Source organism: Thamnophis elegans, chromosome 1, assembly GCF_009769535.1.
Source record: "Thamnophis elegans isolate rThaEle1 chromosome 1, rThaEle1.pri, whole genome shotgun sequence".
Lineage (NCBI taxonomy): Eukaryota > Metazoa > Chordata > Lepidosauria > Squamata > Colubridae > Thamnophis > Thamnophis elegans.
In genome coordinates this window covers 183,522,390-183,539,551 of record NC_045541.1, presented here as the reverse complement: position 1 = coordinate 183,539,551, position 17,162 = coordinate 183,522,390, and the positions used below count along the sequence as shown (strand labels likewise).

Genomic DNA, 17,162 nt, shown 5'->3' with positions numbered 1-17,162 from the left:
CCTAAAAGGGGTGTAACCTAGGTGCCCCCATGATAACCTGCACAGCCACATTCTGGACCAGTTGAAGCTTCCGGGTGCTCTACAAGGGCAGCCCCATGTAGAGAGTGTTACAATAGTCCAGGCGAGAAAGGACGAGGCCAAGAGTGACTGTGCACAAAGCATCCCGATCCAGGAAGGGGCGCAACTGACGTACCAGGAGAACCTGGTAAAAGGCCCCCCTGGTCACGGCCGTCAGGTGTTCTTCTAAACTAAGCCACGTATCCAGAAGGTCTCCCAGATTGCGGGCCCTCTCTGAGAGGGCTAAAATTTTTCCCCCTATCATCAAAGATGGAACAAGATGCACAAATCGGGATGACGGAAACCACAGCCACTGCATCTTGGAGGGATTGAGCTTGAGCCTGTTCGTCCCCATCCAGATCCACACAGCCTCCAGGCATCGGGACATCACATTGAGGGCATCGTTTGGGTTTGGGGTAGAGATGAAAAGTTGGCTATCATCAGCATATTGATGATACCGTACCCCAAAACCAAGAATGATCTCACCAAGTGGTTACATATATATGTTGAACAGGAGGGGTGAGAGAATCGACCCCAGGGCACCCCACAAGTGACGTGCCTCGGGGTCGATCACTGCCCTCCAGCCAACACAAAGTGCGACCAATCTGACAGGTAGGAGGAGAACCACCGTAAAACGATGTCCCCCACTCCCAACCCCTCGAGTCATCGCAGTAAGATACCATGGTCGATGGTATCGAAAGCCGCTGAGAGGTCTAATAGGACCAGGACAGAGGAGCAGCCCCTGTCCCGGGCCCGCCAGAGATCATCGACCAATGCGACCAATGCCGTCTCCGTACTGTATCCGGGCTTGAAACCCGACTGAAATGGATCCAGGTAGACAGCTTCATTCAGGGACTGGGGAAGCTGACATGCTACCACATTCTTAACAACCTTCGCTACAAAGCGAAGGTTGGAGACCGGACAATAGTTGGCTGAAGAAGCTCAGTCCAGGGAAGACTTCTTAAGGAGGGGCCTCACCATCGCCACCTTCAAGGTGGTGGGAAAGAACCCCTCTCTCAATGAAGCATTAGTAATCACCTGGAGCCAGCCTCGTATCACCTCCCGGGAAGCCGAGACTAAACAAGAGGGACACGGGTCCAGCACACAAGTGGCAGCACTGAGTCTCCCCATAATCCTGTCCATGCCCTCAGGAGTCACAGAATCAAACTCATCCCAGATGGTCTCCACAAGATTCATCCCCGTTGACTCGCCCGAATGTACCCAGTCAGAGTCCAAGCCTGTCCGGATCTGAGCGATTTTATCCTGCAGATACTGAACAAATTCTTCAGCCCTACCCTGCAAAGGGTCTTTCCCAGTTCCTTGGTTAAGTAAGGAAAGGGTCACCCTAAACAGGGCGGCTGGACATTTATTTGCAGAAGGGATAAGAGCGGGAAAATGTTGCCATTTTGCCACTTTTATTGCCACTAAGTAGGATTTAATATGAATTCTAACTAATGTTCGATCAGATTCGGACCGGCTGGCACTCCAACCACTCTCTAGGCGTCTTTTCCGGCGTTTCATCTCCCGGAGCTCCTCGGTAAACCAGGGAACTATTCGAGATTGACACCAGGTCAGAGGCCACAAAGGAAAGGCACAATGCGATCCAAGGCCCCAGTGGCCGCCCTATCCCAGGCTTCCACTAGGGCTTCGGTTGAGTTGAGAGCAAGGGATTCAGGAAAAGTCCCAAGCTCCATCAGGAACCTTTCAGGGTCCACAGGGGCCTGGGGTGGAACTATCTAGTCAGTTCCGCCTCCCTGCGGTGAGGGGTAGCAGTATGAAAGTCAAGCCTGAAGAGGAAATGATCAGACCATGACAAGAGTTGCATAGAAATATCCCCTAAATCTAGATCATTCATCCACTGCCCAGAGACAAAAATCAGGTCAAACGGGTGTCCCCCATTATGGGTGGGGTCTTGAATTAACTGAGTTAGGTCCATAGCCATCATGGAAGCCATGAACTCCTGAGCTGACTCAGATGTCTCGCCAATGGAAGGCAGATTGAAATCCCCCAGGATCATAAACTTGGGGAAATCAACCGCCAATCCAGCTAACAAATCCAGCAGATCCGGCAGGGCCGATGAAATGTAGCAGGGAGACAGGTACATAACAAAAAGGCCCACCTGAACTCCAAGGCTCCATTTCACAAAAAGGGACTCACATCCGCCTATCTGAGGCACAGTGACCTCCTGAGGTCCGAGACTTTCCCTCATAATCACCGCCCCCCCCCCCACCCCTGCTCTGGGCTCTTGGCTGGTGAAATGCCATGAAGCCTGGTGGGCATAATTCACTAAGGGGAACACCCCCCTCATGGCCCAACCAGGTCTCCGTAATGCACGCCAGGTCCGCTCTACCCTCTTGTATGAGATCGTAAATGAGGGGAGCCTTATGTACCATGGACCTGGTGTTAAGCGACACCAGCTGGAGACCAGGGTCCTGTAATCCTGAGCATCCAGGGGTATGAGAAGGGTGATGAGGGTCGGAATGCACAATCACTCTTAAACAGCGGACCCGCGTCCTCCAAACATAATTTGGCCCACGGCCCCCACCATATCTGCCTCTCCCACAAACAGTAGAGATGGTGAACCCCTCCATGGAATGGCTTAATGTCTCCCCCGGAATCCCAATCTTTCCCAGAATTGCCGGCCTGTGCCCATTAGTTAGCTCTGGCCTGTGCCCTGGCAGACTCCCCCCCCAAGCCTGTCTGAGCAATCTGAATCAACCCCCCACCCCCCTTAAAAATTGATTTAAAACCCCCTGTAAAAAAAACCTAAGAAATCTCTTCTTCGCATGCCACCTCTCGGGATCCCAAGATCCGTCATTAAGGAAGCGTCTTGATAGGCAAGAGGGCCATCATCGGGAAAGGGGGAGTTCCCGAAGGGAATAAAGTTCTGTCACAGTATAAAATAGAGGAGAGTGTGGCGTCAACCAAACGGGATGACATCACGGGGAGATAGAACAAGGAGATGACATGTCCCCGGGTGTGTGTGTGTGAGTACATCATTTCAGCACAGCATGAAAGCAAAACCAGCTCTTACTTGTATTTGCATTTGTATTTATTTGTCTTGTATGCCACCCACTCCCGAAGGACTCTAATTCCCATGTATTCTGTAGAGTTAAACAATAGAATCTTCCCTCTCCCCACCATTAGTGTAGGTCACATTGTCCAATCAGGTGTTAAAGTATTGTTGTGAGAAAATCTAGGGTGGACGTTGTATTGAGAGTTTACCATGAGGCTACCTTTGTAAGGAACCTGATCGTGTATTCAGAATATCTGAAGAAGTGTCTCACTACAATGGGATTGCCTCATCCCATGCATCCTGGCAGAAGAAGTTTACTACAGATCCCACCATCCAATGAATTTCAGTTGGTGGGGTCTAGAAGAAGAGTCATTTTTGCTGTGCCCTCCACACTTTGGAATATCCTGCCACCAGAGGTGAAGTCCACCCCCATCCTTCTACTCTTCTGAAAGGGCCTTAAGAATTGTCAGTTGCTGTAGGGCCATGATGGAGATACTTCAGGCTGGAAGTAGTTGGTGCAATGACAGAAGAAGGACATGGACATCCCCTTTGCTCTTTTTCTTTATTTAGATCTTCAAAGTTTATGGAAATCTGAGTTAGCAGCAGTTCGTTGAACTTCAGAGTTAGAGAGTTCCATAAGTCAAGTGCTACCATGGGAAAGCTGTGCATATTATATGAACTCTACCCCAGTTCTTATGAAAAAGTAACATTTAGGGGAAGGGACTAGGAGCTTGTTAACCCTATCTGACCTGGTAAGATGGCTAGATGTCCTCAGGGCAAGGCAGTCCCACAAATAACCTAGTCCTGTGGCATGCAGGGTTTGTTAAATGATGAACAGCAATTAAGAAATCCCTGAAGACAGGGTGAGGACCATGAGCCAGAATTTTGGGTTGATATCTGCCTTTTTAGAGGTGTACCCTAAATGACAGCTGGAGAAAGTAAAAAACGAGCACCAGAATGGAATGTTGAATGTTGAATGTTTATTTCATTTATATGCCACCCTTTTCCCCCGAAAAGAGAAGTACTTAATTGATCTTACTGGAAATCCATTTGATCAACTTTGTAGTCTTTACTAGCTTTGTATTGCAGACCCCATGCTGGGTCTTGTGTACTAATCTTCTGGAACTTCTAATCCAAATGTCATTTGTGCTTGTAATCACTGAAAGCTTCAGCTCAGAATTCTCACTCGAGGCACAAATGAGTAGGCACAAATAACACATTATTATAAAAATGCTGACTTTATTCATTATTAAAAAATTAAGTACAAACTAACATAAAAGCAAAAAGAAGAAGGGGGTAAAGTTTAAAAATTGATACAAAGAAAAATTGCATAAGATAAATATAAACAAAGCAGACTTCCAATTTTCTCCAATTCATATGGCAATGCAGTACAACAACTTCTCTCTAAGGGTACCACTGATGAGGTTTCCTAGTTGGGTAATAAAACGTCTCCTCAGAAACTACCAACCACAGAGGGCACCCAAGGACCCCACAGTTCAACCCTGAGCTACTCTGTGGAGAACCACATAGAAGATGGTCCTTCATTACATGTCAGCATGCTTTAGAAATATCATCACATATTAGCATAACTAACAAAGAGATATAACTAAGGCCTATCAATGATTGAGTTAGATATTTTTGTTTCTTATCATATTTTCCCTACAGTTAAGATGGGGCCTCAGTAGAATAATGTAGCATTTGGGGAAAAAGATACAAGCCAAGAGAGCAGCCCCAGAGGCCAAGATAGAGAAGATCTCCACAACTACCATGAACTTCCCTTTGGTGCTTAAATAGGTGGGGAGGAAAGTGATCCAAACACTGCAAAAGACCAGCATGCTAAAAGTAATGAATTTGGCTTCGTTAAAGCTGTCAGGCAATTTCCTAGCCAGAAAGGCTACAGTGAAACTGATGAGGGCCAAAAAACCCAGATAGCCAAGGACAGTGTAAAACATTAAAGCTGAGCCTTCTTTACATTCTAAGATGATTTCTCCAAACAAGGAGTGGAAGTCCAAGTTGAGAAATGGGGGAGACGTTCCCAGCCAAATGGCACAAATAAGTGCTTGGACCAAGGGACAGCCTAAGACAATGGAGTTGGTGAGTGATTTTCCTAAGAATTTCCTTGTCCTGTTTCCAGGCTTGGTGGCCATGAAGGCCAAAACCACCATGACGGTTTTTGCCAAGACAGAGGAAACTGCAAGGGAAAAGAGAATGGCAAAGACAGCTTGTCGAAAGAGACAGGTGAGCTTCCCAGGTCGACCAATGAAAAGGAAGGAAGACAGGAAGCAGAGCAGAAGGGAGACCAGGAGGATGTAGGTGAGATTTCGGTTGTTTGCCTTGACTATTGGTGTGTCATGATGTTTATGGAAAATCACCAGTACTGCAGATGTGATCAGAGAAAGGAAAAGAGCTAGAGAAGCCAAAGTGGATCCCAGGGTCTCTTGATAGGCAAGGAAGTGGATCTTCTTGGCAATGCATTGGTCCTTGTCCTTGTTGGGATACTGGTCTTCTGGGCAGGGTTCACAGTGAGCTGCATCTGAAATTAAGAGTTTTTGTCAAAGGATTTCAGGAGCGATCCACATTCCACACTATCCCATTTCTGTTGTGGCCAATCCACATGATAATGATGGATGAATAGATGGATGGACGAACAGATGATCCACTTTGTTATTTATGGTTCATCAAAAAGGGCACATCATCCTTCATTCATGAATATATTGGGATTAGTTAAGCTAAAGTTCACTACCAGTTCAGCCAGCCACCATGACTGCTGGAACAGACACTGGCTCCCTGCTTGCAGGCCACTTCCCCTGCTATCCAAGTGCGACCACAACTGATGGGGCGGCTCAGCTGAAGTTTTCCCATACATGTGGCAAGCCGCCAGAAGCCACAAAAACCCCAACCAACCGAGCTCACCGGAAATGAATCCCAAAGAGCAGGAAGTTGAATGTTGACCTGCCACTTTTCCCATTAGCCAGACATGTGACCATGGGTCAAGCATTAGCTACAGGGGTCTCAGCTCTGCAGACCCCTGCACAGCAATGCAGACATGTTGTTAAAGGAACCCGTTGAGGCCATAATTCTTCCCCACGATGGATGCCAGCAGGGTCGACGATTCCTTGCCAAAGGCAGCATAAGAGGAAGTGCAGAAGAGAATCCTCCTCTGCATAACCCAGCAACCAGACAGCCCTGCAAATCTTCCTGATACCCTTGTGAGGGGCACTAAATAGTAGACTCCTGATCCAACCAGAAGCCAGAAGAAGCCCCACCCCAGAGGGGTCTGAGTCCAGAAGGGAGGGGTCCCCACCGCAACTGAGCTCTTGTCCCCCCCCCCCAGTGGCAGGAGTTGAACTCCCAGAGAGTGGGGGGTGGGACATAGTCATTTGGAAAGTGATTGACTTATTTTCCCAGCAAGCATACTTCATTGCTTCCTCCAGACTGCCACCTTTGAAGAAGCTGGCCAAGCTATTCATCAAGCACATTTATCAACTGGAATTCTCTGCTGAGTCATCGCAGATTGAGGAGTCCAATTCATGGCTAAGTTTGGAGGGAGTTGTTGAGATCTATCGGATCCACCCAAGGGCTTAGCTCGGCTTTACATCTGAGTACTAACAGAGCAGCAGAGAGGACTAATGCCATGGTGTAACAATATGTACAATGCTCTCTGGATTACCAACAGGAGAACACGGTGGACTTATTGCCATTTGTAGAAGTGGCTTACAACCATGCCATGTGTAACAGTACCGGGCTGACCCACTTCCAAATTACCAAAGGCCTGGAGTTCGTCCCCATGCCAGAATTAACCTGGGGGGCTCCCTTCTCAATGACTTTGACAGAGTGAATTAAATCTTTGAGGAGGGGCTGGGAGAATATGAAAAACCTACTAGCAGACACCGCTGCTAGACAAGCATCATTCTCTTCAGTCCCCTTTTTGAGTGTGAGACAAAGTTTTCCTATCCATCAAATATATATGGCTAAAATTACCTAGCAAAATATTGGGACCTAAGTTCTTAGGCCCATTCCCAATAGTGAAAGTAATCAATCTGGTGGCAGTTCAGCTAAATCTCCCCAGCATTCTAGGGGAGATACATCCTGTGTTTCATTGTAGTTGACGAGAATCCACCCTGGAATCAAGGTTAAGACCACAGACCAGGGTCCCACCTCCTCCGACAGTAGTGCAAGAGGAAACCCATTGTGAAGTGAAAAAAATTCTAGACTCCAAATTACATAGGGGTTAATTACAATACTTAGTTTACTGGAGAGGGTGCCCTTTGTCAGAAGCTATGTAGATAAAAAGCTGGAATGTAAAAGCAGATAAGCTAATTAAACAATTCCATGACAAATACCCTGATAAGCCAAAGGGAGAGGGTGAGGTGGTAAGGTATCTTATTAATCCCCTGTGTTACTTTTGTTACAGGACACACTCTTCTGTTGAGGGGGAGCAGCATGTCAGGCTTGGAAGCCTTCTTTGTATAGGGCCTCAAGCCTGTCACATATTCAAACCTATTCTACTGTGGGAAGGGGGGTTGTATGGAGTATGGGAGAGATGTAGCCATAATAACATTCCTTCTCAGAAAGTCAAGGTTGTCCCTGCACCTGGACAGATGTGGATGGGAGGAATCTTCCTTTGTGGCAATGACTGATTGGACCATGTGATGGACTTGTGGGTGTTGAGACAAAGTCTTGAACTTTTAACTGAGTGGGGAAAACCTGGAAGCTTTCAGATTTAGGTTTTCCCAGATGTGCCAGTATGACATCTCTAATAAATTGTAGCTTTGAGAAAATCCAGGCCTCAGAGTTTCTTTTCATTGGGGTTGTTACTTGGAACCCTGACACTATCAATTTCCTAGAAGATCAATAGGGCTGCCAAAAAAGCATGTGGGTTAAAGAATGGATAACATTAAGGAACACTAGACTACTGACTGTTGAAGGACATGATCTATTTTTGGGATGGCATGCCTTTTTATGGCACAAGGGAGCTGAAGCCCAGTGATATTTTAGAAGTCACTACCTACGGGAGGCTTTGCTACTAAACTGGGAGACGATCAAAAGACAATATTACTTAAAAAATCCAGTCTGGCTATCAACTATTGAAGCCTTTTCATAGTCAGTAATATACAAAAAGGAACAAACAGTTAGATATGGTGAAATTCTGAATGCAGAGGGTGAACTTAAATCTATGCAAGAACTGGAACAAGAAGGAATAAAGATGAACTGGTTTTCATATGTACAAATACAATCCAGATACGATAAAAACCATAAAGAGGGAAGAAGGCGGGGCTTAGCAGTGAGAAGACGGAGTTTCAGGCTATTCCTGAAATTCCCCTATTCCGAAGGATTTTTGGATGTGTCATTGGACCCTAGCTGACCTGGAGATGACAGTGAAAGGTGAGGGGAGACCCAGTGACCTCAGAGACGTTCGCAAAGTCTCTGGGGGGGCTTGGTATTAACCCCTCCTGCCAATTCCTTTTTGGATTAGCTGTATGCTAACTGAAACTGCAGGTTGCCCCTAAGAATGGTAGAAGTGATGTCATCTGGTAAGCTGATTTTATTATTCAAAGAGAGACGGTCCGCACTAAAAATTTAAGCTAATCGAAACCAAAGAATAGAAGAACTTAGCAGCGAATTGGTCTTTTTTTATGGATTTATGGCCGGTGGTTACTTTATTTCTTAAATGCTTCAAGGAATCCTTTGACATTCCCCCCCTTGACTCTTTCTAAGTGGGTTGTAAAGCTAACCTTCTACTAATTAGCCCTTCACGATCTGACACTTTTATTGCTTGGCTGTGTTTAAGATCAGATAAGATCGCACAGCTTCCAGCGTGTTTTTACTTGCAAATTCTAACTACGACACAACATGGCGTCGAAATATATTCCTAAGGGCTCACTTCAAATTCTTCTTTCCGCATTTCGAAAGCTGTTTGATTCATTTCAAAAAATTGAAAAAAAATTGGATTACTTGACTTTAAAATATGAAGGAAAAGGTGAGAACGTTGAATGTTTGAATGTTCCTGAAATACAAATGGAAAATGTGAGAAATGATGTCTGGTCTATCTCAGAGGAAGAAAGGAATGCCATGCTGGAAAGGGGGGGAGCTATAAAGAAGATTCATTTTAAGAGACAGAGCGCAGGAGAAATGAAACCTCCACCTTTGAGAATTAAAGTCAATTTGAAAAGTTTTACAAGCCTGGGACAACATTATTATCTCATCAGTGACATTTTGAGCAAAAAGGTGCGAAGATATCCCTGTTTGGACTTGCTTATAAAAACATTTGGTAAATCTATTCAACGAAGGGCAATAGGATTAAAAAGACTTTGCTATTGGAGAGACATAGGCTGACAGATGGAAGAATACAACTTAAAATTAGCTAAATCTGATTACTCTTATTTGTAATAGATATAGCTGAATAATAATTGATATTGATAGTAATGTATACAATGTGGAGTTGATATGATAAATAATAATTGGATATGAGAAAGGAAGGTTGGAAATACTTTTGGGCTACACATAAATAGCAATAGCAGTAGACTTATATACCGCTTCATAGGCCTTTCAGGCCTCTCTAAGCGGTTTACAGAGAGTCAGCATATTGCCCCCAACAATCTGGGTCCTCAACAATCTGGGTCCTCATTTTACCCACCTCGGAAGGATGGAAGGCTGAGTCAACCCTGAGCCGGTGAGATTTGAACCGCTGACCTGCTGATCTAGCAGTAGCCTGCAGTGCTGCATTTAACCACTGCGCCACCTTTATATTACAATATTGTGATAATCACAATAATTATCATCATTACTAAAAAATAAAATATATACAGTTAAATGTTAATTAATATGGGGAAAATGTTATGATATATGATACAACTACAAAGAAGGGAGAATTTCAAGCTGGAGTCGTTCTCTGTAGCTCAAATGGTTAACTCCCTGCCTGGGAGGCAATAGAGCACAGGTTCGAATCCCAGTAAGGATATGGCTAGCTGATGAGAGCTAAATAGCTTGAAATAGATCTATACTAGTCTTCCTTTATTTATTTATCAGCACAAATAAAAACACAAATATAACAAAGGCAACAGTAAAAATATTGGGTTTCTGTCTGGATGGACTCTTGTGACGAGCCTAATGACAGAGAGTGGAAGTGTGACCTTCCTCCCACACTTGGGCATACCAGGGGTTGTGACTTTAAGTATATACCTCCCACCCTGGCTGGCTGATAAAAGGAGTCGTTCTCTGTAGCTCAAATGGTTAACTCCCTGCCTGGGAGGCAATAGAGCACAGGTTCGATTCCCAGTAAGGATATGGCTAGCTGATGAGAGCTAAATAGCTTGAAATAGATCTATACTAGTCTTCCTTTATTTATTTATCAGCACAAATAAAAACATATATATATATATATATATATATATATATATATATATATATATATATATATATATATATATATATATATATATCTGTGTTTTTTTTTTCTTTTTTTCTTTTTTGTTTTTTCCTCCCTGCCTTGTCTTTTGTTCTTTTTGTCTTTTTTGTTTTTGTTTTTGTTTTTTGTTTTGATTTTTTCTTTTCCCACTGGTGTGGGCATGTATTGTTTAAGATTATTATTATCATCAATATTTTCAAATAATAATTACAGTCAAATGAAAATGGATATATGACGATGGTGATATATATGAATATCTGAGTTAAAATACTTGAGTTAATATGAGTTATGTTTGTTGACTGTGGAGGAGATGTACCAAAGTTTATTTGTGACTGACTGATACATTTTCTATAACATGTAAAGAAAGATACTGTACTTGTTTTAAATTGAAATAATAATAATAATAATAATAATAATAATAATAATAATAATAATAATAATAAAAAGATATAAAAAGAAAAAAAAGACCATAAAGAGGAAGGTTTTTAAGATAAAATGACTGAATTAGATAAAATATTTATGGGTACTGATGAAAAAGTGATTTAAAAACTTTATGGACACTTACTAGAGATTAAGTTAGAAGAAGAACAAGTCAAAAGATCTATGATAGCATGGGGGAGGATTTTGGGCATGGGATTGAATTAGAGAAATGGCAGAAATTGTGGTCTCAAAATTATAAAATTACAATGTCAGCAGCATATAAAGAAAATTTATATGCTCGTATTACCATATGTGGTGGACTTGCGCAGAAGCTAAAAGATATTGGACTAAGATTCACACGTGGTTGGAAAAAATGAAACAAAAACATATAGACTTTAAGTCAGAGATTTTTTTATTGAGAATTATACCAGAAATATATAATAGTGATTTAAAATACTTGATTGTAAATGTCTTAACAGCAGCTAGAATTGCATTTGCAAAAAACTGGAAAAATGAGAAAATACCAATGCAGGAGGAAACTATTCAAAAAAATCATGGAATGTGCCAAAATGAGCAAATTGACATTTGAAATTAGAGAACAAGAAGATGAACAATTTTACATGGTTCGATATTTGTTTTGTCAATGGTTAGACAAAAAATTATGGTAATGGAAAACATTGGAGAACTTTTTATATATTAAAAACAATAAAATGATATATGTAATACTATAATGGTTTTGCATTGTTAAATAGAGTAGAATGATGTAATGGAACAATGTTTGTATGTGTGATTTCAATATATAGAATAATTTGTTGAAAAAGAAGGAATAATAATTGGTGTTGAACTATTGATGCATAATGAGGTTGTATATATGAACGCAATACTTAGAATGTCTTGTTTTAATTTGATGTATAACAATCACAGTTGAATAATTGATATATCATGATAAGAAGGTACTTATGTTTATTTAATTGATAATTTGTTATTTAATATTTAAGTAAATGGTGATTATGGAAAGAATGCACAAAAACCTGTAGCCAAACGACACACCATATGAAATGAAAGAAGATTGTATCTGTTTTATGTATTATTTGTTTTTGTTTGTTTAAAAATTATATATATATATATATATATATATATATATATATATATATATATATATATATATATATATATATATATATATATATATATATATATATATATATACTTAAAGTCACAACCCCTGGTATGCCCAAGTATGGGAGGAAGGTCACACTTCCACTCTCTGTCATTAGGCTCGTCACAAGAGAGTGGAAGTGTGACCTTCCTCCCATACTTGGGCATACCAGGGGTTGTGACTTTAAGTATATACCTCCCACCCTGGCTGGCTGATAAGGAGTCGTTCTCTGTAGCTCAAATGGTTAACTCCCTGCCTGGGAGGCAATAGAGCACAGGTTCGATTCCCAAACTTGGGTATGGCTAGCTGATGAGAGCTAAATAGCTTGAAATAGATCTATACTAGTCTCCCTTTATTTATTTATCAGCATAAATATTATATATATATATATATATATATATATATATATATATATATATATATATATATATATATATATATATATATATATATATATATATATATATATATATACATACATACATACATACATACATACTTAAAGTCACAACCCCTGGTATGCCCAAGTATGGGAGGAAGGTCACACTTCCACTCTCTGTCATTAGGCTCGTCACAAGAGACCATCCAGACAGAAACCCAATATTTTTTACTGTTGCCTTTTTTGTTACATTTGTTATATTTATGCTGATAAATAAATAAAGGGAGACTAGTATAGATCTATTTCAAGCTATTTAGCTCTCATCAGCTAGCCATACCCAAGTTTTGCACAGGTTCGATTCCCAAAAACTTGGGTATGGCTAGCTGATGAGAGCTAAATAGCTTGAAATAGATCTATACTAGTCTCCCTTTATTTATTTATCAGTATAAATATAACATTATATATATATATATATATATATATATATATATATATATATATATATATATATATATATATATATATTTAAAGTCATATATATATAATGTATGTATGTGTATGTATGTATGTATGTGTGTATATATATATATATATATATATATATATATATATATATATATATATATATATATATATATATATGGCTGACAAAGAAAGCATTCATAAATAGCTTGAAGCACAAACCTTCCTTCTTCACGAAAGAAATAAAAGTTGGTTTTCTCCATTGGATGTGACAATAGAAGTGAAAAAGCTAATAGGGAAGCTGTAAAATTTACCCTAAAACTATCCTGCATTAAGTAGAAAAAATGGAATGGGGGCGGGGGCGGGAAAGGGCAGTTGAGATCCATAGACTAGGCTGCAGGATAGAAGTGTTCCAATATTTGAAGAGCTCCTACAAAGATGAGAGGGTCAAACTATTTTTCGTTTTATCTTTCACATTTTTTACTTGTTTAACAAAGAAAAAAATAAAAATTAAACTATTTTAAAACACCAGAAGGCAAGAGGAGAAACAATGGATGGAAACTACCCAAGGAGAGAAGCAACTTACAACTAAGGAGATATTTCCTAATGGAATAGGCTGCCTTCAGGACTTGTGGGTGCTCCATTAATGAAAGTTTACAAAAAGGGACTGGACAACCATTTGTGTGAGATGATATAGGGTCTTCTGCTAGAGCAGGGAATTGGATTAGAAGACCTCCAAGGTCCCTTTCAACTCTATTATTTTATATTCTATGACTGAAAGGTGCTGCAGAAACCTGGATATTTTAAAGTAAAACCAAAAACCAAAACAACAACAAATATTGTGATCTACTGAATGGATATCTTAATCCTGGAAGATTTATATTTGAATGGTGCTCTACCTGTCTGATTAGAAATGGCTCCTTCTGGACAAGGGACACATTGGTAGCAGCAAACCGGCTCTCCCTCTGGAACTCTTCTCCTCTCTCCTGCCTGGCACCTCTTCAGGCCACACCTGGAAAAGGGCACCTTCTGAAAGAGAAAAAAGAAATGCTTGTGTTGGGCTAAGAAATGAACATGCTTCTCTCCTGACCCACCAATGGATTCAGGAAATTGCAACTCCAGCCTTATATCATTGAGCTACAGTGTTTCCCTAAAATAGAATCATGTGGGGCCTAATGAGCAGGAATGATCCATGGAAATCACTGTTACTTGCTCTAATTGCATCCTGGGTTTCAAGCAGGAGTCCTTCACAATTCCAGATCTTCATGGGACTACTACAATTTACACTTTGAATATATTATTCAAAAAAGCAGGTTTTTCACCAAATAACTGCCCTATTGTCAGACTTCATAGACTAATTTACCAATTAAAAAGTGTTCTCCATCTTCAGGTGAGATTGACTCTTTCCCCAAATTCACATTTCCTTCTAACTCACCTTTGCGGCCCAGACAATTGCATCAGAATTCATACGCAAATCCTGGCCTAGAGGAGTTTCGTGGTCTATCTGCCCAATTTTCACAGGGACAAGTGATTCATTGGGGAGGAGAACCCAATTGAGAAGATCATAACGGGCAGATCCCAATCCATCTTCTGAGAGCTGGATGTTGTCTCCAGCACTGTTGTTGAACTGGACCTTCCTCAAATAGGGAAGAATCTGAAAGAAAAGGGATCTTCAGAAATTGAAGCAAATGAGACCTCATAGCCTCTGTCATTCTGTGACGGCCATCATCTTAGTAGATAGTTGCATCTCTGAGAAGCTAGAGGGTTTCCTTAGGTGGAGACTTGAGCAAACTAAAGTAACACTAAATAAAAGTGAATATTTGTGGTTCAGGGTTGACCTGAGGAGTCCTTGGTGCTTTTTGAGTTGGCTTGTTTTCTTGCAGATGTTTCCTTTTCCAAACTAGCACTGATGATGTTACCTAGTTTGGGTAATGAAACGTCTGAAAGAAAACAAGCAACCTCAAAGAGCACCAAGGACTCCTCGTAACATCTTAGTGCAGATCTGAACTATCGAGAGTTACACCAAATATTTGATTCATTTACCAACGATACAATACATTTTGTTTTATCACTAGGCATTTCTATGATGTGTGTGTACAGACACACACACACACACACACACACACACACACACACACACACACACAGAATGGACAGCTCTTGAAACTCAGGCAACCTTTCAGTATCTTACATGAAGATCGTCTTTCGGTTTTATGGTCAATTGATCTCAGCTACTCCCCCCCCCATTTCAAACTTAAATTATACTCCATTCATAACATTTCTTTTTAATAATTCCTGTTTTTATTTATTGAGATATCTTGATATGGTAACATATGCATATTTAACCAATAATCAAGAAATCCATGTGGAAAGCTATAAGAGTCTGTGGACCCAATAAGAAGTCAGAGAAATTACCTGCCATGACTGGACATTTGAGATCTTCTTTCTATGCCTCACCATGGCTGGTCGCCTTCCTGATCCATACATGGCATGTAGTGCATGGGCCACAGCATAAACAGCATTGTAGATATTGTAACTTTCACCTGCCATGCTCATTTCAAAAGAGTAAACTGGCAGATTCTGTAAATTCTCCTTTCCTGTACATTGTTTTTTCCCTTTTGGAGGGACCTTGCCTGGTTTGGGGATATGGCAGCCAAAGACCCTTTCCCACCATTCTGGAAGAAAAGTATCTAGTTGTGAGTTCAAAGGGTCTAAAGACAGGAGGAACTGATTGAATTCTCTGACATTACCAGTGTGGTCTCTAAAATGCAAAGCCCCATGCATGGTCTTTATGCCTTTCAGCACCACAGTAAATTTCCAATGAGAAGATAGGATCCAAACATTCCGTAGTGATATTAAGCCATGTTCTTTGTAAATAGACAGAAATAACAATAAATTTGCAATAATAGTAGAATCTACAAATAAAATAATCACTTCAGCTTTAAGCCACGTTTTATAATATAAATTAAGTTTGTGTACTATAATCATAAGGGCATCAGATGCCAACATTTCTGCATAGGCCAGGCAGATCTCCTTCTCCTTGAGCATCGGCATCAGAGATGAGATGAAAGATTCTCCATAGAGACTTTCAGAGGCTAAAAATCCAACCCAGTTCCACTGGAAATACAGGAGCAGCTGGATTAAGCCCACGTACTGAGGAAATTCATTGTGATTAATCCGGAAGAAGGAAGGATAAACTCTTCTGTCTCCCTGAGTGAATTCAAAGCCAACACCAAGCTGGAGAATGAGACAAAGTAAAGTTTTGTGGTGACTTTTGGTGGGGGGGGGGGTCATAACTGTATGACTGCTTGTTAAAGCCTTGCTCACTGTGAATTAAAGGAATTCACAGAGGTGTAAATAAGAGTCCAAGACTTTGCTTCTTGCTATCTAAGGAATCCTGGGTCAGAATAAAAGTAAAGTCTTGTGGTGAATTTGGGGCTCATCACTGTGTGATTGTTGGCCCTACCAGTCAAGCTGACTCATTTTGAGTGGCAGGTTCAACCGCTTTCACTTCTTAGGAAGAGCTGCCAGTAACATAGTTTGCCTGGTGGTGACATATCAATAGCCAATATATATCAACCTGTCAGAGACAATAAACTGCACTGAAAGGTTGATTATACTTTTATGAAAATTGGAAAGAAAACCAGAAACCATTCCAGAACTTTCTTATGCTCTTTTTGGGATTATATAAAAATATATCTTGAAACAAATTTTAAAATGAATTCAATTATAGCATGGATTCTCTAAATCACAAACTCATGATGTGTTTGCTTTCTTTATGGATTTCTGAGTGTTTTTTTAAATTGTCTTCTCCACACTGCACCCAATGGAGCCCCCTCACCTGTGGGACCTTCAGGATGCTGAAGATGGAGGCCATCATACTTGAGGATTTGGCATTATCACCTCCAATGACAGATAACAGAGTGTCTTGCCGGTCACATTTATAACCTGGAACCATGCGGCCTCGTGTAGAGAGAAGGGAAAGGCTATAAAATGAAATCTTTTTTTGAATCTTACTATTTTCATGGATTTGGAAGCCAAGTGTGATGTTGGGGAGGAGAACCAGGTCCTTGTTGACCTCTGTAACTGCAAACATCAAGGCTAAGAACTGCTGGTAGTTCTTTTTTATAGGTCTATATTTAGAAAAAAAACCATTGAGAAATATTACAGAGGGTTATATCTGGTGTTGGAGTTTGTCTTGCCATATTTTACTGTTGTTTGGAACAGCGAGAACCACGTTTCCCTGAGTTTCTTAATAAAT

The 17,162-nt window shown here is 40.9% G+C and overlaps 1 protein-coding gene across 1 annotated transcript; it reads right to left on the bottom strand.

The window, feature by feature from the left end:
- Positions 1-4,701: 4,701 nt before the first annotated feature.
- LOC116506898 (vomeronasal type-2 receptor 26-like) lies at positions 4,702-16,859 on the bottom strand. The gene is made up of 5 exons (XM_032214793.1): positions 16,743-16,859; positions 15,881-16,138; positions 14,337-14,405; positions 13,801-13,858; positions 4,702-5,606 (listed from the first exon to the last, which is right to left on the bottom strand). The coding sequence occupies exons 1-5, from the start codon at positions 16,857-16,859 to the stop codon at positions 4,702-4,704; spliced, it is 1,407 nt and encodes a 468-aa protein (XP_032070684.1).
- Positions 16,860-17,162: the final 303 nt, after the last annotated feature.

Coding starts and splice junctions, on each gene's coding strand:
- LOC116506898 (XM_032214793.1), bottom strand. CDS start 16,859: ATGGTTCCAGGTTATAAATGTGACCGGCAAGACACTCTGTTATCTGTC. Junction 14,406..15,880: donor CTGATGCCCTTATGATTATA/GTACACAAACTT, acceptor AAAATTGGGCAG/ATAGACCACGAAACTCCTCT. Junction 13,859..14,336: donor CAATTGTCTGGGCCGCAAAG/GTGAGTTAGAAG, acceptor CCAGAGGGAGAG/CCGGTTTGCTGCTACCAATG.